This window comes from Hermetia illucens, chromosome 6 (genome assembly GCF_905115235.1).
Source record: "Hermetia illucens chromosome 6, iHerIll2.2.curated.20191125, whole genome shotgun sequence".
In the NCBI taxonomy this organism is placed as follows: Eukaryota; Metazoa; Arthropoda; class Insecta; order Diptera; family Stratiomyidae; genus Hermetia; species Hermetia illucens.
Window position 1 is genome coordinate 26954861 of NC_051854.1, and position 25794 is coordinate 26980654.

The window sequence follows — 25794 nt, forward strand, 5'->3', positions numbered from 1 at the left end:
ATCGCATACACGGTTCCCATAACAGCATCCACCGTGAATATCCCTGCTCCGAACCTAAGCCTTGGAGATAAGCCCTTAGCAGCACGGATCGCTTAACCAAATCTACTCCTGATGAGCATTTCGAGCACTTTCCCGGTCGCGTCAATTTCACGCAGCTCAAGGCCCCGAGCATTCACAGGAGTGATACTTATCCCGTCATTGGCCACCTCTGGACATTTACGCTTGATGACTTCCTCCAATTCGACCTCTAGATAGTACATAGACTAAACCAGAAACGAGAGTCTTCTCCCGCTATAACCCCTCAACTGCTTTATAGAACCTACTTCTGCTAGTTGCCTTCGGACCTAATTCAAATGGCATTCGCCACCCTTGGTTTTTCGCATGAAAGACACTTCTGTTCCATTGTCTTCGCTTCACCTTGTAGCGGATTGCCTTGTGTCGGTGCAATGAGCAGAGCCGACGATCTAGTCCTTCTTCGTTGCCTCTTTTCCGTTAGTGATTTACCATCCGTAGCGTTGGTTGGTTTTGGGATGATATAGTGTGTTGTTTCCTTTTTGACAGGCGTGTGCGCTTCCACTCGCCTCGTGTCCACCTGCTCAGGTATAGCCATCTTGTTTGAGTTTTTCCCAGAACAGGAACACTGCAGGTTACTGAAGCTACCTTCCCTGCACGGGCAATCGCATCACTTTGTAAATTCCCAGCGTGTCCCGACATGTATCAGTCATTCACTGCCCGCTCTTCACCGAGGGACTTTTTCAAGGCTACTATTGCCAACTAGGGGATCAGAACTACCCGCATTGTGAGTGACCCGTTAAAGAATAATGAAAACCTCTGAGGTTAAGGATTGAACCTTAGAGAAAAAAGGAACGACAAACAAAGGAAACCACATTACAAGTGATATGGGAACAGAGAGAGAGGTGAGTCTGGACAAAAATATCAAAAATATCCGGCAGGGAGGTAACATAGACTGAGACAACATAGTTGCGGGAAGTTAGCAGAAAAGCCAGGAAATTTATTGAAAGGAGAAAATCGCTAAGCGGAGTTGCGAATATGAGATCAGAATGGTTTGAGGTTTCCGTGCTTCAGTGGGAATTAAACACTGGCCAGAAATTTGACGGAGGAACGCAGTTTCGAAAAAAACTTTTTCCTAGCAGTAAGTTTTCGTGTTCTTCAGTGACGATCCAGACTGAGTAAAGCCACAGGGGTTTAAGAGAGGAGGGAACATAGCAAGGAAGGAAGATCTGATAGAATAGGAGGACGTTAATGGAGAGGGAAGGCCTTCGAAATTCGCCTTTCGCAAATTAAATTCGCAGGCTTGCGCACGACAGGGGAGTGGAGCGGGGTGATCTGAGCACCAAAGACGAGAGCGCGATAATGAGCGTCAGAGAGGGCATGAGGGGATTGCGAAAAGCAACGCACAGGAAGGTTAAAGAGGACAAGATCAAGAGTGCGAGTTAAGTGATTTCTGGAAAGGGTAAATTGGAGGTGTTCGAGAAAATGGATAAAGGAATGGAATGGAAGGATGGATGAAAGGTGGAATGGCGATGTAAAGAAAGACCGGAAGTAGTAGACGAAAAATCATAGCAAAGATAATTCGCCAGAGAAGATGAAGAAAAAGAGGGGAATAATACGGTTAGGACTCCTGATAATTGTACAGGAAAGTGGGCTAAGCCAGGAAAAATAAACGCAGGATATGATAAAGCAACATGCGTTTGCCGGAATGACTCGGACGAGAAGCTGGTTTCGTCACAGAACGCGGATTTAATTTCTATCAGGACACCTCTGCCGGTAGACTTACCAAGTGAAGCGCAGGCTTTGTCTGAAAATAATTCGTTAAACGGTATACTGCCATCGAAGGTAGATTTAATAAAAAATTACGCGTTGAGTTGCTGGTTTTTTCGCTTAATTCAACACTAATATCTGTAAGAATCGTAGCAGAACTTCAATCCATCATATAAAATAGTTGCCAATGGATATACGGATCAGCATGAAGGTTAAGCTTCAGTATCTCGCTAAAACCACGCTTGCTGTAATGTATCCATTTCAAAACAAATTCATAATCTGATTCGATGTCTCAAAAATACTTTATTCTTATAAAATGGTCTTAAAAGGTTACAACATATCCAAATGCAAATATCAAAGTTCTATTCTACGCCAATTCCTTAATAACTGCTCCTGCAATGACCAAGTGCTGAATTTCAGAAGTGCCTTCGTAAATTTCGGTGATCCTTGCATCTCGGTAATGACGTTCCGCTGCCATGTCTGAAACGTATCCCATACCCCCCAAAACCTGTATACATTGGTGTGAGCAGAAAGTAGCCGCCTCAGATGCGGCCAACTTGGCCATGGCAGCTTCTTTCGTGAACGGTTTCTTATTATCCTTCAGCCAAGCCGCGCGCCACGTGAGCAGACGAGCCGATTCAATTCTGAGCGCCATTTTAGCGATTTTATCTTGAATCATTTGTAGTTTCGAGATTGGTTTCCCGAAGGCTTGTCGTTTATCCGCGTAATCTACAGCAAGCTCAAGGGAGGCTTGAGCGATGCCTAGAGCTTGTCCTGCAATACCTATCCGACCCGCGTCCAATGTTTGCATGGCAATTTTAAACCCAAGCCCGGCAGTACCGAGTAGATTCTCCTTAGGAATTTCGCAGTCTTCAAAAATGAGGTAGCAAGTTGATGACCCTCTGATGCCGAGTTTGTCTTCTTTTTTTCCCAGAGTGAAACCTTTCAGTCCTTTAGGCACAATGAAAGCGGAGATTCCTTTGTGTTTCAAACTTTTGTCGGTCGTTGCAAATACGACAGCCGCTCCTGACTCGTAGCCGTTTGTAATCCAAGCCTTGGTTCCATTGAGTATGTATTTATCACCCTTTAGGGTTGCCGTAGTTGAGGCTGCTCCCGCATCTGATCCATTTCCAGGTTCAGAAAGAGCAAAACAGCCAACTGCATCCCCAGTTGCATACGGAGTTCCGAATTGTTTCTTTTGCGCATCATTGCCGAACGCCATTATCGGTCCCAAGTAGAGAGAGTTGTTCACAGACATAATAACCCCAGCCGATGCACAGCCACGCGAGATTTCCTCCATAGCAATCGCGTAAGCGACATAATCAAGGTTAGTCCCGCCTGAAAAAAATTATCAGAAATTTACACACTTTGCATGTAATTAATTGATGAAGTGCCTGTATTAGCGGACAGACACCATGCATGAGTTTCTTATCACTGATTGGGGCGGATTAGATATGACTATTATTTTGACGTGCTTGCAGAGCCCTTCTCACGGTGGTTGACCCACTCGGAACAATCTATTTAGGAGAGCGTGTGGGCAAATACGGTGGCAATGCTACTCAATAATGGATCGCGCGTGGAGTTTATTGCTTTGTCTACCGCATTGCCTCCCGTCCCTCGTCATCATGCACGATAAAATCATATCTCCACTGACATTGTTAAAGCTATAAATACATAACGCAGTATTTACATTATATAACAATGCTCTGCAGCGGATGGCAACATCAGCTCAAAGGTCGGATTGCCGAAAAGATAATGCCGCACATCTGGGGCGGTCATTGAATTAATTGGCCAACGTACCATATTCCTCGGGGACCGCTACCGCCATTAGGCCCAGCTCCCCCATCTTCTTAATCTGCTCGGCGGGGTACAGGTGCTCCCTGTCGAATTTCGCGGCATTTGGCTTCAACTCGTTGTCAGCAAAATCACGGCAAGTCTTCTGGAGCATCTGATGAGTCTCGGAAAGCGCCGACAGGCTAGCAATCGACCTGCTGGCTCCACTGGATCGGAGAATTCCATCAGCTGCACGTAGAAGTGTAAAACAGAGTCATAATCCCATAAAATTATAAAATTCTATTTTAAGTCTCACCAAGTCTCAAAGTCCGTGCGAAAGTAAACATTGTGAAGATCAAATGTTGCGACGAAGGGCAGAAAATATAACTAATTTAAACTAATACAACACCGGAGGTCCTCCTCGTTCAAAGTTGCCGACAAGAATGCACAAACTTTAAAATTTCGAAGTCTCAATTGAAATCTCTCTTTGAAGGTCGTCGACCAAAATGCATTGAGAATTTGAGTTCTCTTCGGCGATGGTTCTCTAAAAATGCCGAACTACTGTCAAGGAGCGTGTTTACCAATATCAGTAAAGATGAATTAAAACAATTTAAATCAGAGAAATAGAAAAGAAATCGTGACCAAAACTGGATACATAAACACCCTACATCCTCCCTACGAAGGCACTTTGTTTTGATATCGCTACCACTTCCAGCTGGAAAGTGCAACGTTTCCAAGGCAACATTTTCACCACAGTTTGTCTTAGTTGTCAATTTGACACTTTTATACGTGGTGAGTTTCGGTTGGCGACAATTTATAATGTTTAACGGACAAAGTGAATGTTCTGATGACACGTCTTCCCAGCTTTTGTTTAATTAATTTTAGAGGATATACTCAAAAGATTCATATTAATCCTAGCGGTCTTAGGAGCTAGTCGTGTATCGTCCAAGATCTTCTGAGTGAAATTATGCGGAGTTTCCAACGATTAATTGATTGAAATAATAAAAACTTGTTGTTTCTTTTTCGTTGGTGTGGATATTTATTCTTGCAAATACCGATATTTCGGGAACCACTTGTTCCCTTCATCAGTGCTAACAAGTCTTGCTAGGTATTTGCAAGAATAAATATCCACACCAACGAAAAAGAAACAACAAGTTTTTATTATTTCAATCCAAGATCTTTCTGATAAAAACTATTGAGCAAAAGTACTAATTTCTGTTTCAGTAAAAACATGAATTAAAGTGGTGACTCCTAGAACAGTTCGCCGATGTAACACATCAGACACGTGTTTTTTCTTCGCAATAATTTCCTCGCGGGCAATCATTTTATACAGTTTCTTCGGCTTACACGCCGTCATCATGGCAGCAAGCTTTCCTGACATAAGCGATGTCAATGCGGTTGGCCACTGCGAACTGTCTCAATTTTTCCAGGCAGAATCACAATTCCATGTTCATAGGATAAGCAACGATGCCACACGTTACCACCTGGTGATTTCTGCCCTGGACCTCGACACGATCTCGAATGTATCGAATATTACCCGTTCATACAGACAGCTGTAATAGGCTCCCTCACGGATCGGAGAATTCAACCAACGACCGGTTTTTATTGGTATTATAGCAAAAGTGCTCTGACTCGGCGTTGCAGGCAGTCGTACTCCTTTCCTACTCAGATTGCTGCTACCAGTACGTCGGGAAATTAAGACCGCCGGAGCTCGCTCCATGATTACCTACCTTGTCGTGGTGAGGGAGTTCAGTAAGGAGGATCCTCCGGGAAACCGGACGTGACACTAGAAGCTAAGCGGTAGTCAAAACCTCAAGCCAAAGTGTAACTACCGTGCCCAGTGCTAAATGGTCACAGGAATTAAAATGTGGCCGTGAACCGTGAACTCTGGGTACCAGACGACTCCCACTTTCAGCTAGCCTTGTCTCGGCAAAAAAGTTCTCTGCCGAGATTGACTTATTTTTCCCGGCAAAACAAAGGCGATGGCAGCCCAACTATGAAAAAATTGAAAACCTAAAGCACGAAAGAAAACAATACCACTTCGATCATGACGATCTAACCCTGAGTGAAGGGCACTTATTCACTAGTGGGGATCAACCCTATGGGGATCCAATCCTTAACGAACGATCGGAACCCTGTCAGCATTTCTGAACTCGGGCTCTAATCAGCGCCACCTCTTCGGGCAGCAGACCCAGGCAAACGGCCTTCACGCAAAACCAGGCCTCCGGACAAAACACAACCCCCGGGTTTTGCCATTGTTGAAGGGGAAGGATCGTCTGGGCTAGAGGAGGACTTGGCAGCAAAGGGTATTGAGGCCGATAGATGTGTCTTGTATGACGACATCAATCTATCCGGTTACGATACAGAGAGTGCGAGCAGTTTAGGAAAATACTCCTCCTAGCTGCAAGGCTGTAAGGGCTACATCTTCGCAAGGGATTATACTAATCTTTGAGTCAGTAGGAGTATACCGTAAATTGTTACGAATAAACTTTGCCGACGAAAACACGAACCAGTGGCTCAGACAGTACTGTGCGATTGACTCTGAAGAGGGTGTCCGAGGTACCATCTTTTAAAAAGTGCCAGAGGTTTCCAGAAGAGGAGCGCAATGGTGCCGAGGTCCTGGAACAATTTGGAGTACAGAATAACCTCAACACCTCCACCTGAATGCTGTTAGACAGTCAAGTAGAGGGAACAGCCGATGGGTTGAGAACTTTCCTCGCTATCGGCGTTCCTGAAGTGGATATTAAGAAGGTTCGGGAATAAACGGACTACCGGCTCTACTCCGGCTTGGGACAGTTACATTACAAGTGTCGGCTGGTAAAAGCATCGAAGGGGACGTGCAGCCCACGGAATCTTCATCGTAAATGAGATGTCATACTTCTTAGATAAATTTGCAGCATTGTAAAGCGGCAACTGCAAGACATTTATATATCTCATACAAGAACCATGGGTGAGGTAGTCAGGGGCCTAAACTACTAACATGCTGACTTCTTGTATGACAATGAAAGTGATCGACCGCGCCCTGCATGGTGGTCTCAAAAGACGTTCAGGCTGATTTGGATAAAGATCTATGCGATGGCGACATCACAACGGTAAAACTGATCCTAAAAAATCAACTGGAAGATAAAGAGATTCAATGGTGCTCTGCACACTTACCTTATGACGCAGAAGAAGTTCCCAGTGGAATATTCTTTGGAACATTAGAGCTATCCAATGTGCCAAAAGTAAAGGCATGGGAATAATAGTAGGACGCCCACCATATATGCTGGGGACATCAACGCGAGACGAAGAAACTACTGGAGTATCTGGTAGGAACCGAATTGCAGATTCTCAATTTGGGTAATGAACTCACTTCCCCACAACGTGGTCAGGCGAGAGGCCATCGACATCACGTTAGCATCCCCTGATATTGTGGCTCTTGTCGGATCACAGGCGCATTGATTTCGCAATGGGCATAGATTCATCTCCACTAGATCTAGATTCAACTTTGCTAACAGCAGAAAGCTACGGATGAAGATTCATAGGCTCGATTGCTTAAATATGACTGGAGCAATGAGTACTACGCCGACCGAGGCACGAAACCCCGAGGGTTTTTAACGGGACACTGCTCCTTAAACTACCGCATGGAAAAGATAGGAATAGTGGTCTCGGCCTCATGAAACCAATATGAGAAGGAAGAAGAGACGGCCCTGCAACTGCCTGGCCTGCTCAGACCTCAAACAAAAATATCTTGATTTTCTTCAACGAAGAGTCGAATTTTCTGTAGCCGGTACCCGTTGAATAGGCGATCTCCGGGGATAGTACAATGGGCCTAATAAAGGTCTCAGCGCTTGAAGCTGCGGCTCCCCCAATATACTAAACTAAACTAAGGCCCCCGGCGTTATACTCGGCGACCAACGCTGGCACTTCCTCGGAAAGCCACCTTTGCATGTCGATCGTTGCATTACAACTCGCTTGCTGGTGAATTCTGACTCCATGCTTTCTATAATTCTAAAACGATTCATCGCCAGGCTACACACCAAGCAAAAGATTGTGCTGTGGCCAGCCAATCGGGCGCCTATCACCACTTTCAGCACTCGGGTTAGTGTGTCAGCCATCTGCATATGGTGCTATGGTTGGCGGCAGGTGGCGTGCTACGAGTGACTACCGTCAACTAAATATAATCATCTGCCCGGATCTGTCCCCACAATTCATCATAGAGGATCTGCTTCAGGAGATTAGTGGCTCGGTATTCTCAAATCAATAGCGTGCTGTGCATTTCTACGTTTTCCGAAACTTCGACCAACAGCCAGCACAGTCACGTCATCTGTATAAACTAGAGCGTGTTTGACAGATTTTGGAGTTCGCATAATAAAGAGTCGATCAACATACTCCACAGAAGTGGCAATAGTACACCTCCTTGAGGGCAGCCTTTCATTGCTTCCGTTGTTAGGTATCGATCAACACCCTCTTCACATAGCAATCTCAATCAATAGCAATCTCTGCCGTAGCAAAGATTCACTTAATTAAAGTTCCATCAACACTATGCTCTCTGGGGGCATCACATAGCTTTAGGAAAAGCGTACACTCCTTTCAGAGTTGCGTCCTCTGTCTTGAAACCAAAGAGTGAAGAGCCGACTCATAGGGCTTTCCACGCTGGTAAGCGTATTGGTTTTCCTTTAGTGCGTGCGTCTTCTCACGCTAAGCTGATTTGTCTGAAGTTCTTTAGATTTGAATTGTTTTCTTTCCCAGGCTTCGGTGTGAAGACTACCTTAACCTTCTGCAAGGAATGTAGCCCAGAGTAAGAAAAATATCGAAAACAATTTCTTAAAAGTTGCTCTAAGCGCTCTATACCCTTCCGTAGCATCGCTGGGTAGAAGACATCCACGCCACGTGCTTAGAAGGGTTCAAAGGACCGTATAACAGCTCCCACCTTTTAATTCATTCATTGCAACACCTTCGGGTTGAAAGGTTTGCAGAAATCGCCGATTCTCTCCCTCCCATTTCTGACACAAGTTCTCTCCGATGGTGTACTTCCAAGAGAGTCTGTATAGACTCAACTCTGGAGTTCGTGAAAGTTCCACCAAGTTTTCTAAGAAAGCCCAACTTAGCTGACTCATACTTTTTAAGGACTCTGCACAGTGTGGAAGTCTTCCTTTCACCTTTCAGTTGCTCGCCATATGTTTTAAAGGAGTATCCCTTCGAGTGTTTTACGGGCTATAATTCGAGTGTTTTACGGGCTATATATTCACCCAGTGAGCTCTGAAGTTTAACGATTCTTCATTCTTATTGCTTTTGCAAGCACGATTCAGAAGTAGTCTGGTTGATTTCGTTAGTCTTAATAGTTCTCGGTTTCCCCATGGAACCGTTTAACCACTTATACTATAATACTTAACAAATATGCTGAGCGTTCTCATCACAACCTATTGAGAGTTCAAGGCCGCTTAATTCTGCATACGCTACCAGATCTTTTAGTTCTTGCCTCGGTCGAGGGCACACAGAATCATAGGGTAAGTAAATAGAGGCAACTATGACGTTTGTCATCTTGCCATTCGTTTGATATTGCAAGTCGACTGCAACAAAGTCCTGGGAGTAGCGATTTTGACATTAGGACACCGGCTCTCGGTCTCGAGGATCTTTCATCGAAGAATATGCTAGTCCCCTTTATTGATCCAATACCACAGATTTTGTTAAAACGAACACATGGTTCTTGTACCACAAATATATGAGGACCGAAAGAAAGGTTAACTGACGGTTTCATCCAGGGCAGAGGCAACTCATCAGACGCTACCTCATCTTTGCCCCGGGAGCAGCGTGACCGAAAGTGGCGATATATATAATCGGAAACACGACATTAGTGCGAATTAGATTAAAGTGAAAGCCATCGTACGTCCAGACCTAAACTGGGCCGAAGTGAATTTTTTGTTGAGGATGTAGGGAGTCCTGTACACCAAGCGCTGTAAAATAAATTACACCCGTATTTAGATTAGGAACCATATTATCACCTCCAAACCGGCTATAATACTTGTGAGTGGTGAACATCTACTGCAAGTATGGCTCTCACAGGATGATGCCGAACGTTGAAGAGCCAGTGTATACTTCTAGGCTGCTTATAGCCAGGATACTAAGTTCGATCTTGCTATACGCGGTCCTAGTCTGAAGTAAAGCATTGCAGCTCTAATCTAACGCTAATAAACTGAGTGCAGTCTAGAGAACGACAGCCATAGGGGTATGCTCTGCCTTCAGGATTGCCTCAGATGATGTAGCGTTTGTCATTTCAAGAGTGATGCTGAATGGAATCCTGCCAGATAAGATGACGAATATAAACAATGCCTAGTTAATCTCTCTTTTATTGCAGACGAAGAATGCCGCAAGGGAGAGATCTGTAAATAGATGGCAAGACCATTGGGAATGCTCCGATCTCCGCCATTAACGTGCAGTTCGAGAAACGACATGGTGAGATCGATTATAACCTTAGCCAATTTTTCATGGGCTCGCAGGTTATCAGTCATATCTGTATAAGCTTGAACTGGACAGCTCACTCGATTGTTCAAAGGGCCATGTAGTTCCAGAGGAGGCAACATCCATTCTTCCACTGTCCAGAAGGAAGAAAGGAGGAACCTTAAGGAAACTCTTGCAGAAGTGCTACTACCAGAAAACCTGGCAAGTGATCAACCTAACTTTGGATCCATCCAGCGTAAATTTCAAAGGCAGAGGAGACGGACAATGTGAGTAGAAGAAATAATATTTAGAATGAACTAACTCCGCCACGTGATGTAATGCCTCGTGGTGATTCCACACGGGCCAGGGAAGGAATCAGTCTCAAACGACCTTCAGGCTGATTTGGTTAAAGATCTATGCGATGGCGACATCACAACGGTAAAACTGATCCTAAAAAGTTAACTGGAAGATAAAGAGATTCAATGGTGCTCTGCACACTTACCTTATGACGCAGAAGAAGTTCCCAGTGGAATATTCTTTGGAACATTAGAGCTATCCAATGTGCCAAAAGTAAAGGCATGGAAATAATAGTAGGACGCCCACCATATATGCTGGGGACATCAACGCGAGACGAAGAAACTACTGGAGTATCTGGTAGGAACCGAATTGCAGATTCTCAATTTGGGTAATGAACTCACTTCCCACAACGTGGTCAGGCGAGACGCCATTGACATCACGTTGGCATCCCCTGATATTGTGGCTCTTGTCGGATCACAGGCGCATTGATTTCGCAATGGGCATAGATTCATCTCCACTAGATCTAGATTCAACTTTGCTAACAGCAGAAAGCTGCGGATGAAGATTCATAGGCTCGATTGCTTAAATATGACTGGAGCAATGAGTACTACGCCGACCGAGGCACGAAACCCCGAGGGCTTTTAACGGGACACTGTTCCTTAAACTACCGCATGGAAAAGATAGGAATAGTGGTCTCGGCCTCATGAAGCCAATATGAGAAGGAAGAAGAGACGGCCCTGCAACTGCCTGGCCTGCTCAGACCTCAAACAAAGATATCTTGATTTTCTTCAACGAAGAGTCGCATTCTCTGTTTTTGGAGAATGTTCTCATATTCGCGGTAGCCGTTGAATAGGCGATCTCCGGGGATAGTACAATCGGCCTAATAAAGGTCTCAGCGTTTGAAGCTGCGGCTCCCCCAATATACTAAACTAAACTAAGGCCCCCGGCGTTATACTCGGCGACCAACGCCGGCATTTCCTCGGAAAGCCACCTTTGCATGTCGATCGTTGCATTACAACTCGCTTGCTGGTAAATTCTGACTCCATGCTTTCTATAATTCTAAAACGATTCATCGCCAGGCTACACACCAAGCAAAATATTGTGCTGTGGCCAGCCAATCGGGCGCCTATCATCACTTTCAGCACTCGGGTTAGTGTGTCAGCCATCTGCATATGGTGCTATGGTTGGCGGCAAGTGGCGTGCTACGAGTGACTACCGTCAACTAAATATGATCATCTGCCCGGATCTGTCCCCACAATTCATCATAGAGGATCTGCTTCAGGAGATTAGTGGCTCGGTATTCTCAAATCAATAGCGTGCTGTGCATTTCTACGTTTTCCGAAACTTCGACCAACAGCCAGCACAGTCACGTCATCTGTATAAACTAGAGCGTGTATTGACAGATTTTGGAGTTCGCATAATAAAGAGTCGATCAACATACTCCACAGAAGTGGCAATAGTACACCTCCTTGAGGGCAGCCTTTCATTGCTTCCGTTGTTAGGTATCGATCAACACCCTCTTCACATAGCAATCTCAATCAATAGCAATCTCTGCCGTAGCAAAGATTCACTTAATTAAAGTTCCATCAACACCATGCTCTCTGGGGCCATCACATAGCTTTAGGAAAAGCGTACACTCCTTTCAGAGTTGCGTCCTCTGTCTTGAAACCAAAGAGTGAAGAGCCGACTCACAGGGCTTTCCACGCTGGTAAGCGTATTGGTTTTCCTTTAGTGCGTGCGTCTTCTCACGCTAAGCTGATTTGTCTGAAGTTCTTTAGATTTGAATTGTTTTCTTTCCCAGGCTTCGGTGTGAAGACTACCTTAACCTTCTGCAAGGTATGTAGCCCAGAGTAAGAAAAATATCGAAAACAATTTCTTAAAAGTTGCTCTAAGCGCTCTATACCCTTCCGTAGCATCGCTGGGTAGAAGACATCCATGCCACGTGCTTAGAAGGGTTCAAAGGACCGTATAACAGCTCCCACCTTTTAATTCATTCATTGCAACACCTTCGGGTTGAAAGGTTTGCAGAAATCGCCAATTCTCTCCCTCCCATTTCTGACACAAGTTCTCTCGGATGGTGTACTTCCAAGAGAGTCTGTATAGACTCAACTCTGGAGTTCGTGAAAGTTCCATCAAGTTTTCTAAGAAAGCCCAACTTAGCTGACTCATACTTTTTAAGGACTCTGCACAGTGTGGAAGTCTTCCTTTCACCTTTCAGTTGCTCGCCATATGTTTTAAAGGAGTATCCCTTCGAGTGTTTTACGGGCTTCTCTTGTATTCACCCAGTGAGCTCTGAAGTTTAACGATTCTTCATTCTTATTGCTTTTGCAAGCACGATTCAGAAGTAGTCTGGTTGATTTCGTTAGTCTTAATAGTTCTCGGTTTCCTCATGGAACCGTTTAACCACTTATACTACTTAACAAATATATTGAGCGTTCTCATCACAACCTATTGAGAGTTCAAGGCCGCTTAATTCTGCATACGCTACCAGATCTTTTAGTTCTTGCCTCGGTCCAGGGCACACAGAATCATAGGGTAAGTAAATAGAGGCAACTATGACGTTTGTCATCTTGCCATTCGTTTGATATTGCAAGTCGACTGCAACAAGGTCCTGGGAGTAGAATTGTCTCAACATGGTTGCTCCCAGCGATTTTCACATTAGGACACCGGCTCTCGATCTCGAGGATCTTTCATCGAAGAATATGCTAGTCCCCTTTATTGATCCAATACCACAGATTTTGTTAAAACGAACACATGGTTCTTGTACCACAAATATATGAGGACCGAAAGAAAGGTTAACTGACGGTTTCATCCAGGGCAGAGGCAACTCATCAGACGCTACCTCATCTTTGCCCCGGGAGCAGCGTGACCGAAAGTGGCGATATATATAATCGGAAACACGACATTAGTGCGAATTAGATTAAAGTGAAAGCCATCGTACGTCCAGACCTAAACTGGGCCGAAGTGAATTTTTTGTTGAGGATGTAGGGAGTCCTGTACACCAAGCGCTGTAAAATAAATTACACCCGTATTTAGATTAGGAACCATATTATCACCTCCAAACCGGCTATAATACTTGTGAGTGGTGAACATCTACTGCAAGTATGGCTCTCACAGGATGATGCCGAACGTTGAAGAGCCAGTGTATACTTCTAGGCTGCTTATAGCCAGGATACTAAGTTCGATCTTGCTATACGCGGTCCTAGTCTGAAGTAAAGCATTGCAGCTCTAATCTAACGCTAATAAACTGAGTGCAGTCTAGAGAACGACAGCCATAGGGGTATGCTCTGCCTTCAGGATTGCCTCAGATGATGTAGCGTTTGTCATTTCAAGAGTGATGCTGAATGGAATCCTGCCAGATAAGATGACGAATATAAACAATGCCTAGTTAATCTCTCTTTTATTGCAGACGAAGAATGCCGCAAGGGAGAGATCTGTAAATAGATGGCAAGACCATTGGGAATGTTCCGATCTCCGCCATTAACGTGCAGTTGGAGAAACGACATGGTGAGATCGATTATAACCTTAGCCAATTTTTCATGGGCTCGCAGGTTATCAGTCGTACCTGTATAAGCTTGAACTGGACAGCTCACTCGATTGTTCAAAGGGCCATGTAGTTCCAGAGGATCCGAAGCATCCATTCTTCCATTGTCCAGAAGGAAGAAAGGAGGAACCTTAAGGAAACTCTTGCAGAAGTGCTAGTACCAGAAAACCTGGCAAGTGATCAACCTAACTTTGGATCTATCCAGCGTAAATTTCAAAGGCAGAGGAGACGAGAAAAGTACTCTATTACGGACAACGTGAATAGAAGAAATAATATTTAGAATGAACTAACTCCGCCACGTGATGTAATGCCTCGTGGTGGTTCCACACGGGCCAGGGAAGGAATCAGTAAAAATCCCATATACTGGCGTGTCCAGGACAACGTGTTTAAAAGACTTCAACCTCTTCGAAAAAAAACAGGCAAAATTTAAGTTTTTTTTTATTTATTTGCATAGATCTTTTGGTGTTTTTTTCTCTGAAATTTTAAAATTTTTCTCACAGTTGTTCTGCCGTTTTGATAAATTGCACATTATCAATTTGTTAAAATCAGACGAAAATAATTTAAATTTGTATAGGCGCCATGGCATTGCCCGATACCACGTGTTTCCATCACGAGGCCAAACTTGTTCTACTCACCACACCGAACAAATGTCGAAACCGGGAGAGACGACAGCCAAAATATTTTTCTCACAGTTCGACGTCTATCTGGCAGGAAACTTGTTGTGTGTGGCGAGTGTTCGTCGTGTAGCGCGGTTTTTACGGATTTGAGTCAATTTTCAACAAAGTGGATGTTTTAGAAACACGGAACCATGGCAAAGTTGTGATTCCCCTTTCAACGAGTGAATTTTCCAAAAGGATTTGTGGCCCTCGCGTTCGAATTATCGGTGCCGTGCTACCTGTCGCGTTCCTCACAAGTTCGGGCGGTTCGTGGCCCTGTACGTGGACGACACCTGTTTTTGTGCAATTTACCTACAAAAGTGCCCACAAGTTTCTGTGAAGGGAGCAGAGTGCAATCAGAGTACAAGTGCAATACAGTGCAACGCAATTGACGGCCGGACATTCTATGGATCTGTGGATACCGCCGCGATTCAGTTTGTTGTAAGTAAACAATTTTTTCGGGGGTGGGTGCCTGCCTTGCTCTTTCTGCGTTCAGCTGCGGAGAACAGGAAATGTCAAATGTCGAAAAGCTCCCATGGGGCCACTGCGCTTTACTGCTTCCGTTGCGCTTACGTCCGCCGTCCAGCATTAAAATTCAAGCTGTCGTTGCTTTTCTCTTCCACCTACGCGCCGCTGGCTGCGATGCTCCGCTTTTTTCGAGTGCAGGCCCACGGAGGAACCAGATAAACTTGTCTTCATTATCGGAAACCTAAAAGTTTGGAAGAATATCGTCGCGAGGAGTTTCTTCCGCGTTGGGTTCGGCGGTGACTGCTGGTCGCATTACCGTCCCGAGTGCGGAGATTTCAGGGAGGTCTGGTCACTGGGAGAACACTGACAGAGTTTCATGAAAGCCGACATGACCGGAATTGCTAATTTATTGCGTTTGCAAACTGCGTAAGCAAGAATTATGAGTTAATGGAGTGGAGTGGGCAAGGGGGATGCATGGGCCCATAAATGGTTTGTTTTGTGGTCGCTTGAAGTGGCGGTCACGGGGACGGTTCTGTGATGTTTTCACAAATGTTAGTAACAATATTTCCGGTTGGAGAGGAATCACTTCATGCTTTAAATGCTCTTCGAGAAGAAGAGGGTATTTATGCTTCTTTATTTCAGCTTGGGAACATTTTTGTGCAGACAGGGATTGTTTGGGTAAATAGCTCGGGGGAATCCTCTTCTATTCATCCTCCTTTGAGCTTGGCCATGATCATAGTTAACTTTGAAAAAAGAATTTTTTTTATAGAAAACGTACTGTCCATGGTCCAGAAGGTTGAAAAAGAAGGATTTAAAATGAAGTTCCGATTTTTGCTTGATGTAGGAAGAAGTCGAAATACTCAAGCCGCACCACCCAAACTTTTTAATAAGAGGGTCATGAACAAAAGCGGAACTTTGAAAGGTTCCTAATGGTGTCTCCGTCATAGGTTCTGATCAGCTGTTCGGTAAAATTTTGTAAACATATTCTAGGGACCATAACAATTTCGATTAAGGATGGAGCTGCGGAAGAAAAATCGGGTAACATTGGGAAGAAGCTTTTAAGGTTTTCCTTGAAACAAGTCTTTATTAAAATCGGATCAATATCTGTCCGTCTGTCTGTCACACTCAATTTACTCGGAAATGGCTGCACCGATTGTCTCGAAATTTGGTGAAAACATGTGGTCTGTGTGCCTCTTTACATGAAGCAAGTGGCGCTATTTTGTGTTTAGTTTGAAGGGGGCTCCCCATACATGCAAAAGGGGTGAACATTTTTTTCACAGAATGGTCATGTGGGGTATCAAATGAAAGGGCTCTAATAGTACTTTACGAAGCTGGTCTTATTTCTAATACAGTTATACCTGGACTTATCACATTTCGACTTATATCATTTTTAACTTATAACGTGTGTGTGTATGTTGAGGGAAAAGCTACAGATTCTGAGCACTCAATCCGTGTTGGCTCATTGTACTCGTCACCCCCATCTAACGGAATATTCCGAATTCGTTAACGTATCGCAGGATTTCCATTAGTGGATGTAGTGCTACCCTCTCAATGGAGAACATCGGCACCAAAGATCTAATGTCTGATGCGTCCATAGGCGGGGCATTCACATAGGAAATGCTCCGTGGATTCCGCTTTCTCATTACAGGCGGGACACGTAACATCTTGAGTAATTCCTATTCTGAACATATGCCCAGCTACTGAATTATGGCCTGTCAGAATGCCCACAATACTCTTGAAAGTCCTCCTGCTTTTCGACAGGATAAACTTTGCCGTACGCATGTTCGGTTCTGGCAGGAAAAGTTTGGTGTCGAGCAGCATTTAGGCTCTGCCACTTGTCATTGTGGGAAGCTTGTTCCCAGTTTTGGAAGAAGACTTAGCGAATGCTACTGATACTCCAATTGCTGGTTCCGGTCCCGGCATAGGGGAGATTGACCCCTTTTTCACTAAAGCGTCCGAGATTTCATTTCTCTCTATGCCACAGTGATTAGTACCTAGAGTAGTTCGACCGTATTGAATCTAAAGATAGAGTTTCAAACTGTTTCTGCATTCCTGAACGATTTTCGAAGTGATCAACGCCGTTTGGCTGTCATTGCAGATTGCGATGCGCCTGGCCTTCAACAATCCGACAATCACCCAGTTTGCCGCTCTTGGGATCGCATAAACTTCGGCTTGAAAAACCGTTGCATATTGTCCCAAAGAAAAATATCACTTCTCGTTTTTATTCGAGAGGTAGACTCCGGCCCCCGAACCCTGTTCTATTTTTGAGCCCTCGGTGCAGAAGACTGAAAACCTTTTTGTCTCACCTTAACTTACAACACTACGGATGCATAAACGAACATCGGCCTAATGATAGCAACGTATATTCAGATTACCACATGAGGCATGAGTCCCCATATCGAGGCAAAGGTCCGTCTGCACAGCCCATGAGCTGTGAGAGCTCGTTTCATCTTTACCTCGACATGTTTGTTCCAAAGAAATTTTTTATCTAGAGTGACTCCCAAATATTTCACTTCTTCGGAGAATTGAAGGGTAGTACTCCTCATTTCAGGGAGGCAAAGTCCATTCAGTTTTCTTCTTTTTGTGAACAAGATCATTGTGGTTTTATTTGGATTTGCTGATAGGCAATATCTGAGGCACCAACTGTTTATCAAATCAACGGCACGTTGTATATTTCTACACACCGTTCCAAGACCCCGATCAACAGCAAGCGCAGCCACGTCGTCAGCATAAGCTTGAGCGTGTATTGGGAAATTATGCAGTTCGCATGTGAGTCGATCAGCATACTCCACAGAAGTGGCGAAAGCCCTTCGTTGCTTCTGCAGTCAGATAGCGATCGACACCCACCTCAGCGCACAGCAATCTCTGCGTTAGCATAGCATGGATCCACTTAATTAAAGCATCATCAACACTATGCGCTCTGGCAGCATCACAAAGTTTCTGAAAAGGCGCAAAGGCCCCTTCAATGTCCATGAACACCCACATCGCGTACTCACCATTCAAAGTTGCATCCTCATGCTCATGTACCAAAGAATGAAGGGCAGACTCACAGGACTTTCCACGTTGGTAAGCATGTTGGTTTTCATTAAGTAGGTGCGACCTAAGTGCGTTTCCACGAATGTGACGCTCCACCAGTCTCTCTAAACCTTTCAGCAAGAATGAAGTCAAGCTGATCTGTCTGAAGTTCTTTGGGTTAGAATAGTCATCTTTCCCAGGTTTCGGTATGAAGACTACCTTAACCTTTTGCCAAGAGGAAGGCACGTTAGTTTTAATTCAATATTGGTAGTAGAACTCAAGACGATATTGATTTGATTTCAAGTAAGAAATTAACGACTAAAACTTGGTAAGAAACTTTCTTTTTAAACGGAGCCTCCAAAGACAGGCTTAGACTTATTTTGGGCGGAAATGTCGCTGGCGATTTCAAACTGAAGCCTCTACTGATGTACCATTCCGAAAGTCCAAGGACATTAAAAAATATTTCGAAAACCACGCTGCCAGTTATTTGGAGACATAATAAAAAGGCTTGGGTAACTTCGGCGTTATTCACTGAATGGTTTAGAAATGAATTTTGTCCAGTACGTTTTGTACGCCGGGCATCTACTACTGCCTGTGATATGGTCGGTGTCGCCGTTTTTTATTTCTTCGCATAGCAGACATTTGTGATTACTTTTGCACACCTTGGCAATATGACCTTCCTGTTCGCATCTGCGGCACAATTTAGATCTATCACATTTGCTCGTGCATTTTCTCGCGATGAGTCCAAAATCCAGACATTTGAAATACTTCTCAAATGATATCTGTTCTCTTAGCCGACAGCTAACGCAACCGATGCAAATTTTGCCAATAGCAGCAGCTTTTTTTCGCCCCTTCGATTGGGAGGACTATTGTAGCAGTATGAGTACCATCGTATGCATTTCGTAATGTTATCACATTGTACTTATCTACTGAATTTATACCGAGCTGTGACTTTAGGGCCTTACAGATCTCCGCTTTTGTGGTGATCTCATTCAAGTCTTTGCATTCAATCACCATTGAATTTTGACTTATTTTCACCTCAGCTGCTTCACTTAAGAATGTTTCTATTTTCTTATGGAGGTTTTGTGATTTACCTTCGCCGGGGTTGAGTTCGAAAAATAGAGTGCTTTTGCGTACGACTTATGCGGTTCACGCGTTCGCCCAAGTCCGATAAAGAAGCTGTCGCTGATGATATTTCCATTTTGATCTTTACAGAGGGTGCTTCGCGGTTTGAAACCTATCTTTATTTGATGCTATTCGTACGTCCTTTTTCCTCTTTAAGCTGTCGCCAAGTACTAAAATTTTGTTGTTATTGAACTTTCGTTCTTTTCGTTTACAAATCTTTTTAGTGTATCGCCTCAGTTCGTGATACTTGTTTTCTCTGGGTCCGGTTCGTTTCGATTAGTAGTCGATAAGCTTCGTTTTTCTTGTTATTCGCTTCCAGGCAGGCACCATTGAACCATTTGTTACGGTTCCTCCTTTTTACATGCCGAGGGGTCTTTTAGCTGTACTCTGGAGACCATCCCTAATTTTTTGTCACATTTCGTCACTACTTTCCCCGGGACCAGCATGAGGTAGTGGGTCGAAATCGGGCTTGATTGTGGACATGTAAGCCAATTTGACCGTGTCGTCTTTCAACTTTTTCAAAATGATTTTAGAAGTCCAGCTCCTGCGGTTGTAGCTGTTTTTGGGTATTGGGCAGCTGTATTTCCCTCTAGCCAAGAAATGGTTCGAGTCACAGCTAGCACCTTGCAGCGTCCTCATGTCCAATATATTGTATTTGAGGCAGCTCTTTGCCAATTTTAGCTTTGAAATCTCCCAATAATATCAAAGTATGATGTCATCGTAGGGCAACCTGTCAAAAATTCTGTCCAATCGGGTTAGAATTGGTGCATGGCAGTTGATATACCACACATTGAGAAATTTCATTTTGAAGCGGATTAAGCAAATTCGTTCATTAATCGGGTTGAAATCAGTTACCAGCTGCCTAAATGTGTTGTTTATGACAAAGATGACAGCGGATTTTCTGCTTCTTCGCTTTTTGCCGCTGGTAAATATTGTGTAAGGTGCGCAATCATTTGCTTCGCTCCTGAGCCAATTCGTTTCTTGGAGCGCGAGGATGCTAATATTGTTACGGAATACTTTTTTGGAGAATCTCGGATAGTGCACCCGTTCGAAGACCCAAAAGAGTAGTCTATTTTGCGTTGCCGAAGCCGTGGTCGTTTGATCCGTCTTATCCGAGGCTATATCCTGGGTTGCTGGACACGTTGATATTTTCCAAAAAAACGTCAGCGGTTGTTCAACCCCTAGCAGGAATGCCGGTCTGGTATCTGGTCTACCTTAGTAAGGAACGCCGGTCTGGTATCTGGTCTACCTTAGTAAGGAACGCTAGACATTTCAGTTTTTTGCTGGGACTGTGGATATTCTTTATTTCACAAAGCAGTGGATAGGAGATATATGATGTTTACGATGATGATAGAGCGCAAGAATTACCCCTCAGAGTAATTTTACCAGACTTGCGAATACTTCGAAAAACCCAAATTCAATGAGTTGCGGGTAATCGTTGAATGTTTTAGATCTAGATTCTAGGATGCTGAAAACTGTTCCTTAATCTTACAATCTATCCAGGTATCGAGGATGGATCTGAATCTCTTAATCAACAGGTATGGTACGGACGTTCTCAATTTTCGGTTGGTAGAATTCACTATGACATCCCTTCTGAGTACGGTCGGCCATAATTTAAGCAACCAGGACCAATCGTATCCTAGAATTAGTAAGTAAGTTTCAGTCAACCTGCTATCAGGATTCATAGTATTTCGGAAGAATCCCCGATTTATTGTTGTGGAGTGAATGCATATAAATATCCAATGTGGGTATCTGCCGTTGTAGCTGTTCTCTCCTGAAATACATTCAGTTTCTACATTCCTTTTCTGCTTTGCATTCTATTTTCCATCATTTATTCTCGTCCGGCCGGGGGCTAGTAGTTCTTCGCTGTGCCAATATCGATTCTCTTGGCCATTATTTCTCTTCTTGACCAGATTTCATTACTGTGTTCCGAAGACAAAGTTCGATTTTTATTCTGATCAACCTGAGTATGTGCTCGTACATGCTCGATGGGTAATTCAGGTCCAAATTGGACTTTGTAAATGTCTCCCTAGACCCTATTCCACGGTGTACTTTCCGAAGAGTAAGTTCGATAACCTGACCGTGGGCTTTGTAATATGTGTCCACATTGACTTAGCAACTTACAAATAAGACTCGAACTTGCGCTTATCGTATATCTCTCATTTCGTAAACACAACGCATTCCAGAAATCTCAACATTCCCCATTGCCTGTGATGCATGACTACTGCATACATTACGTCGATCTATCAAATCCAATGGCTCTGCGAAAAGAAGAATTCAACTGAAATTTTCCATTTTTAGTAAATCAACTTGTTCTGCGAGTCAGCCAAACAAGGATTGCACCATTCTCCTCCACACTTGACGTGCATGTATGTTTGCTCGGTGATTCTTGCGGCGATATGGAACATTTTTAATGTCTACAAATGTGTAAGAGCGTAAGAGCCCAAGAGCCCATGTGTATTTAGTCGACCAAATAGCTTGGCGAATGCTTGCCTAAAGGTAAGTAAACAAATTACACAGAACCCGCAGGTATTTGTGGTTTACTCGACAACGAAACTCTGAAGGGACTGATGAATGGGTGGTCTTTGCGTCCTGAAGAGCTTCACGAGGATATCTGAAGTCGTAATCACGGATGCACAGCCAAAAAAATTAATATGTATGAATGGGAGCGTTTTTCTGTCTGGTTCTAGGAGGCAACTTTTGAAATTTATGTTGAGACGTATGTGCAAATGTGTTTTCCAATTAGAAGAGCTTAAATTATGTAGCGCTGAAAACTGTTACCACGAGACTGGTTTGAAATTAGTTGGGAGTAATTTGCTGGTGGATGAACCTACGAATCTTTCTCCTTTTGATTTGAAATTGTGGATGAAAGGGTGAGAAATCCGCAAGATTACGGTGCACGATAGTTAAAAAACATGAAGCTGGTCTTCGAGGTCTACTTCAGTAGTAATACTAGATCATCTCAGATCTGTTTCATAAGTTTATGCGGGTGGAATGTGTTACAATCGGTTTTCATATGTGTACTTAAATAAAACAGAAAAATTGAGACATTGAGCTGGATTTTTTTTTGCATTCCACATTTGAGCATGGAATTCGTTCTCCTTTATATTACTACCGTCAGCATGTTTGTAGGGATCACCTTCTTTGGAGCCAAATTTCCGCCATCATTCCACCCATGCTGGCCGGAAAGGCCGAAAAGGTAATTTCACGTTTCATATCGCTTCTGAGGCCCTCCAGGTTGTTGGCTTATTGGCACAAACTAAAGATTTAATGTGATCCCATAAAGCGAAATCCAACGTGGATAAGTCGCACGAGCGGAGTGCCTTTACGATTACTGAACTTCTCTTTCAGTAGAACTATTTGACTAGTTGTATATATTTATTTAATTTAACAGACAACAACCAGTAAACTCCAATTACTTACTGTCCTCAGGAGGAGGAGAAAGCAATAGTCTTATCCTATGCTTAAAACTACTTAAAGTAGAGAAGTTAAAAGGACCAAGTTGTTGTGCGTTGTAATTTCGGCAAAGCGCATTAGCGGCATAGATCCAGATAGGATGTACCCTGTTGTGGGAAGGGAAGGTTCAGAAAGCGGAGGCCTGAGGGGTAGTCCACGCGAGAGAAGCTTGTCTTAAAGAAGAGGCAACGGGTGAATTTACGTTGCACATTTTCAAGGGCAAGACAATCATAGTTACGGTAGGATGACCAGATCACGGAGCAGTACTCGAGGGTATTTCTCACGAGGGAATTGAAGAGAGCTAAGGAAAGTTGGATGGAGTCAAAATCAGATCCTGACAATTTTGCTTCTCGATTGGTGACTTCGAGGCAATGGGTGTCATAGCGGAGCTTATTGTCGAAAGTGACTCCGAGGTATTGAGTGGAATTTAAGCAGGGTAAGGAATGCCCGTTAAGAGAGTAGGAGAAAGAGGTGGGTGAGGATTTTAGGGAGTAGCACATAGAGTGATACTTTCTGACGGTTAGTGCTAAACTATTAGTCGAGCACCGACGAACCAAAATGTCTAGGTTAGATTAAAGGGAAACACAGTCCTTAGGCGACGATATAGCGGAAAACAGCTTAAGGTCGTCTGCATAGAGCAAACAGGGACAAGTAAGGAGGGGAGGAAGGTCGTTAATAGAAAATAAAAATAACGAAAAGGCCCAGAATAGATCTCTATGGAACGTCAGAGGAGGAGGAGACGGATCGGGAAATGGAGCCGTCAAAAGAGACGCGGATGGGACGGTAATTCTCGACAAGCGTACGATCGCCCCTTTGTGTATGGGGATGATGAGAACCTCTCTCCACAAGCCGGGAAAATGATTTTCTTGGAGGCTTTTGTTGAAAATAAGAGAAAGGGGAGGAGAGATGTTCTTACCAGTTTTGAGCAAAAACAAGTTTGGAAGACCATTGTAGACAGGTTCGACCTTGGCAACAAATTTGCCAGTGAGGTAGTCGACAAGGATAGGGGTAAGAAGGGGAATGGTAGGCGATGCGGTGCAGGCTACATCCACCATCGGGAGGGATCCGGAGGAAGGAAGGGGAACATAGACTGAGGAAAAGTTGCGGCAGAGTAAATCACAAGATAGCTGAGGAGCCAGAGATGATGACAAGTCTGTCCGATTGTGGCAAAAAATTCCAATATGATACGGTAGCGAACTGCTTTGATCGTAACATGGTGATAATTTTCATCGACGAAGAAATCGGGGAAGAATCCTTTTCTGGAGGATAGGGAAGGTAGGGTATCGGCGGTCGCTTTGAGTAGCCAAATTAACTCTGTGGTGCGCCGTTTTTGATTCCTTAGACCATAATTGCTGTAGTGGGAGCGATATATGGGGGGGGGGGCGGAAATAGGCAGAGCCTAGCCTAGACAGCGCGTGGAGGACAACATCTCCCCCACTCTACAACTCAAAGAATGATTTATCTAGTGTCCTTGGTCTGCCTCTAGCTAGAGCTGGCCAATCGAAAAGGAAGTGTCTGAATGTTTCTCCATCCACTTCGCAGCTTCGGCAATGCGAGTTGAAAAATATGCCCAGTTTGTCCCCTATAAGTTAGTGCCCCATTCAGACCGCGGTAATCTCCTATGCATTGTCTGGCATAAGAACTCAGACTAAAGGATTGAGTGATGGAGTTACGATTTCCCCATTTTTAAAAAAAAAACATACTAACCCTTGGCTGTCGGTCAAAATGGATGGGATCATGCCCCGGGCATCGAAAAGTTTTCAATATCACCAGTACTTCCGCTTGGAATTCACTGGCGAATCTTGGAAGATCGCACGACTCGGTTATGCGGTGTGTATCCGAAAAAGACTCCCGCACCCTTTGCTCCGTCAGTGAAGGATACTGTGTCATAACCAAGCAAAATGTCACCGGTGCCCTACTCTGCCCTGGTTGAAAGGTCCACAGCAAAGTTCCTCGTGTAGCTCGGCTTGCAGGTGGTGTAATACTTTGAGGAAGCCCAGAGTTCTTGAGGTATTTCGTCTAGGATGATCTATGGCAATAAAGTTTTCGGTGTCCAACGTCCGGACTCACTTAGTCTGACAGCACATCAGAAGTACATTGAGAGCCTTTACCGCGCAGGAATGTAGAGTTCCGATGGTACCCGCACACGCGGTTCTTTGAATCCTATTAAGCTTGGTTCTATTGTATTCTTTGTTCAGTGCCTGCCTCCACACAATAGAACCGTACGTCAGGATGGGACGGTCCACGACTATGTACATCCAAAGAACCATTTTCGGCCGAAGAAGGCGTAGAAGGCTACATAAGCCTTCCTAACCCTCAATTTTATGTTCAATCTCAAATTTGACTTAGACCCAGGATCAAACCCAGATATTTTACATTAGAGAAAAGAGCCAATCTTTGTTCATTTAGCCGCGAAAGGCGAATTTAGAGTACTCTTGTCTTGGTAGTGAATAGCACCACTTTCGCTTTGGCTGGTTGTATATCGAGTCCGCATCTTGCAGCTCACAGACACACCTTTCCCAACGCTCCCTCTATGGTTTCGTCGTCGGCATACGCCACCATTCACCTCGCGCCTGTTCAATGTTGGTAGAATTTCGTCCATCTTTATCAACATAGCCCTGGAGAAATGATGCTACCCTGGGGCGTGCCTCTGCTCACAGTCCTGGTCAAGTGGCTACCTCCCAGATTCGACTGAATTATCCTAGTTCTTAGCATGGATAATATACACTGCGTAAGATACTCCTCCAATTCTATTCTGGTTAAGCCTTTCTTGATGACTTTGGCACTGTAGCGACGATTTAACCGTGCTAATTACCTCGTGAAGAGCGTTTTCTTGGGATTTCCCTTGGAGGTATGCGTGCTGAGACTAGGAGTGATTAGTCTCTCTATGTGGGGACAATTGGATGTTTCGAAATTCTTATGGATTGGTTCCTGTCTAACAACGCATATTTTGTTTATTGGCATGTTAAGCCAAAATACACCCCTTTACTGAAGATTAAATTCAACATTTTCTTCAAAGTTTTGCAGAGCCCGATCAGAGAAGTTTTGACGCTTTTAATAATTAAAAGGCTTTAGTTTTTGAAAGATCAAATACCTAGTAAGGGATATAATCCTTATACAAAATCGACGACAATATGATTTGAGAGGATCCCAATTTCTGTGAACGGCATGGTATCAACTAATTTGACTCATTTTGGGCTGAATTTCTTGGGCGATATACAAAATTGCTTCGATTGATTTTCACTTTGCAGTACGACC

General features: G+C 44.0%; 2 protein-coding genes across 2 annotated transcripts in view; one reads left to right on the top strand and one right to left on the bottom strand.

The window, feature by feature from the left end:
• Positions 1 to 2060: 2060 nt before the first annotated feature.
• LOC119659577 (short-chain specific acyl-CoA dehydrogenase, mitochondrial) lies at positions 2061 to 4261 on the bottom strand. The gene is made up of 3 exons (XM_038067734.1): positions 3872 to 4261; positions 3583 to 3804; positions 2061 to 3120 (listed from the first exon to the last, which is right to left on the bottom strand). Exons 1-3 carry the CDS (start codon positions 3900 to 3902, stop codon positions 2150 to 2152), a joined length of 1224 nt encoding a protein of 407 aa, XP_037923662.1. The 5' UTR covers positions 3903 to 4261; the 3' UTR covers positions 2061 to 2149.
• A 10571-nt stretch (positions 4262 to 14832) lies between these two features.
• The window catches only part of LOC119658849 (TBC1 domain family member whacked), a 121676-nt gene continuing 110714 nt past the window's right edge, over positions 14833 to 25794 (top strand). Inside the window, exon 1 of the mRNA XM_038066599.1 lies at positions 14833 to 14913. The gene's annotated coding sequence lies outside the window, so the exon portion shown is untranslated. The remainder of the gene's footprint in view (positions 14914 to 25794) is intronic.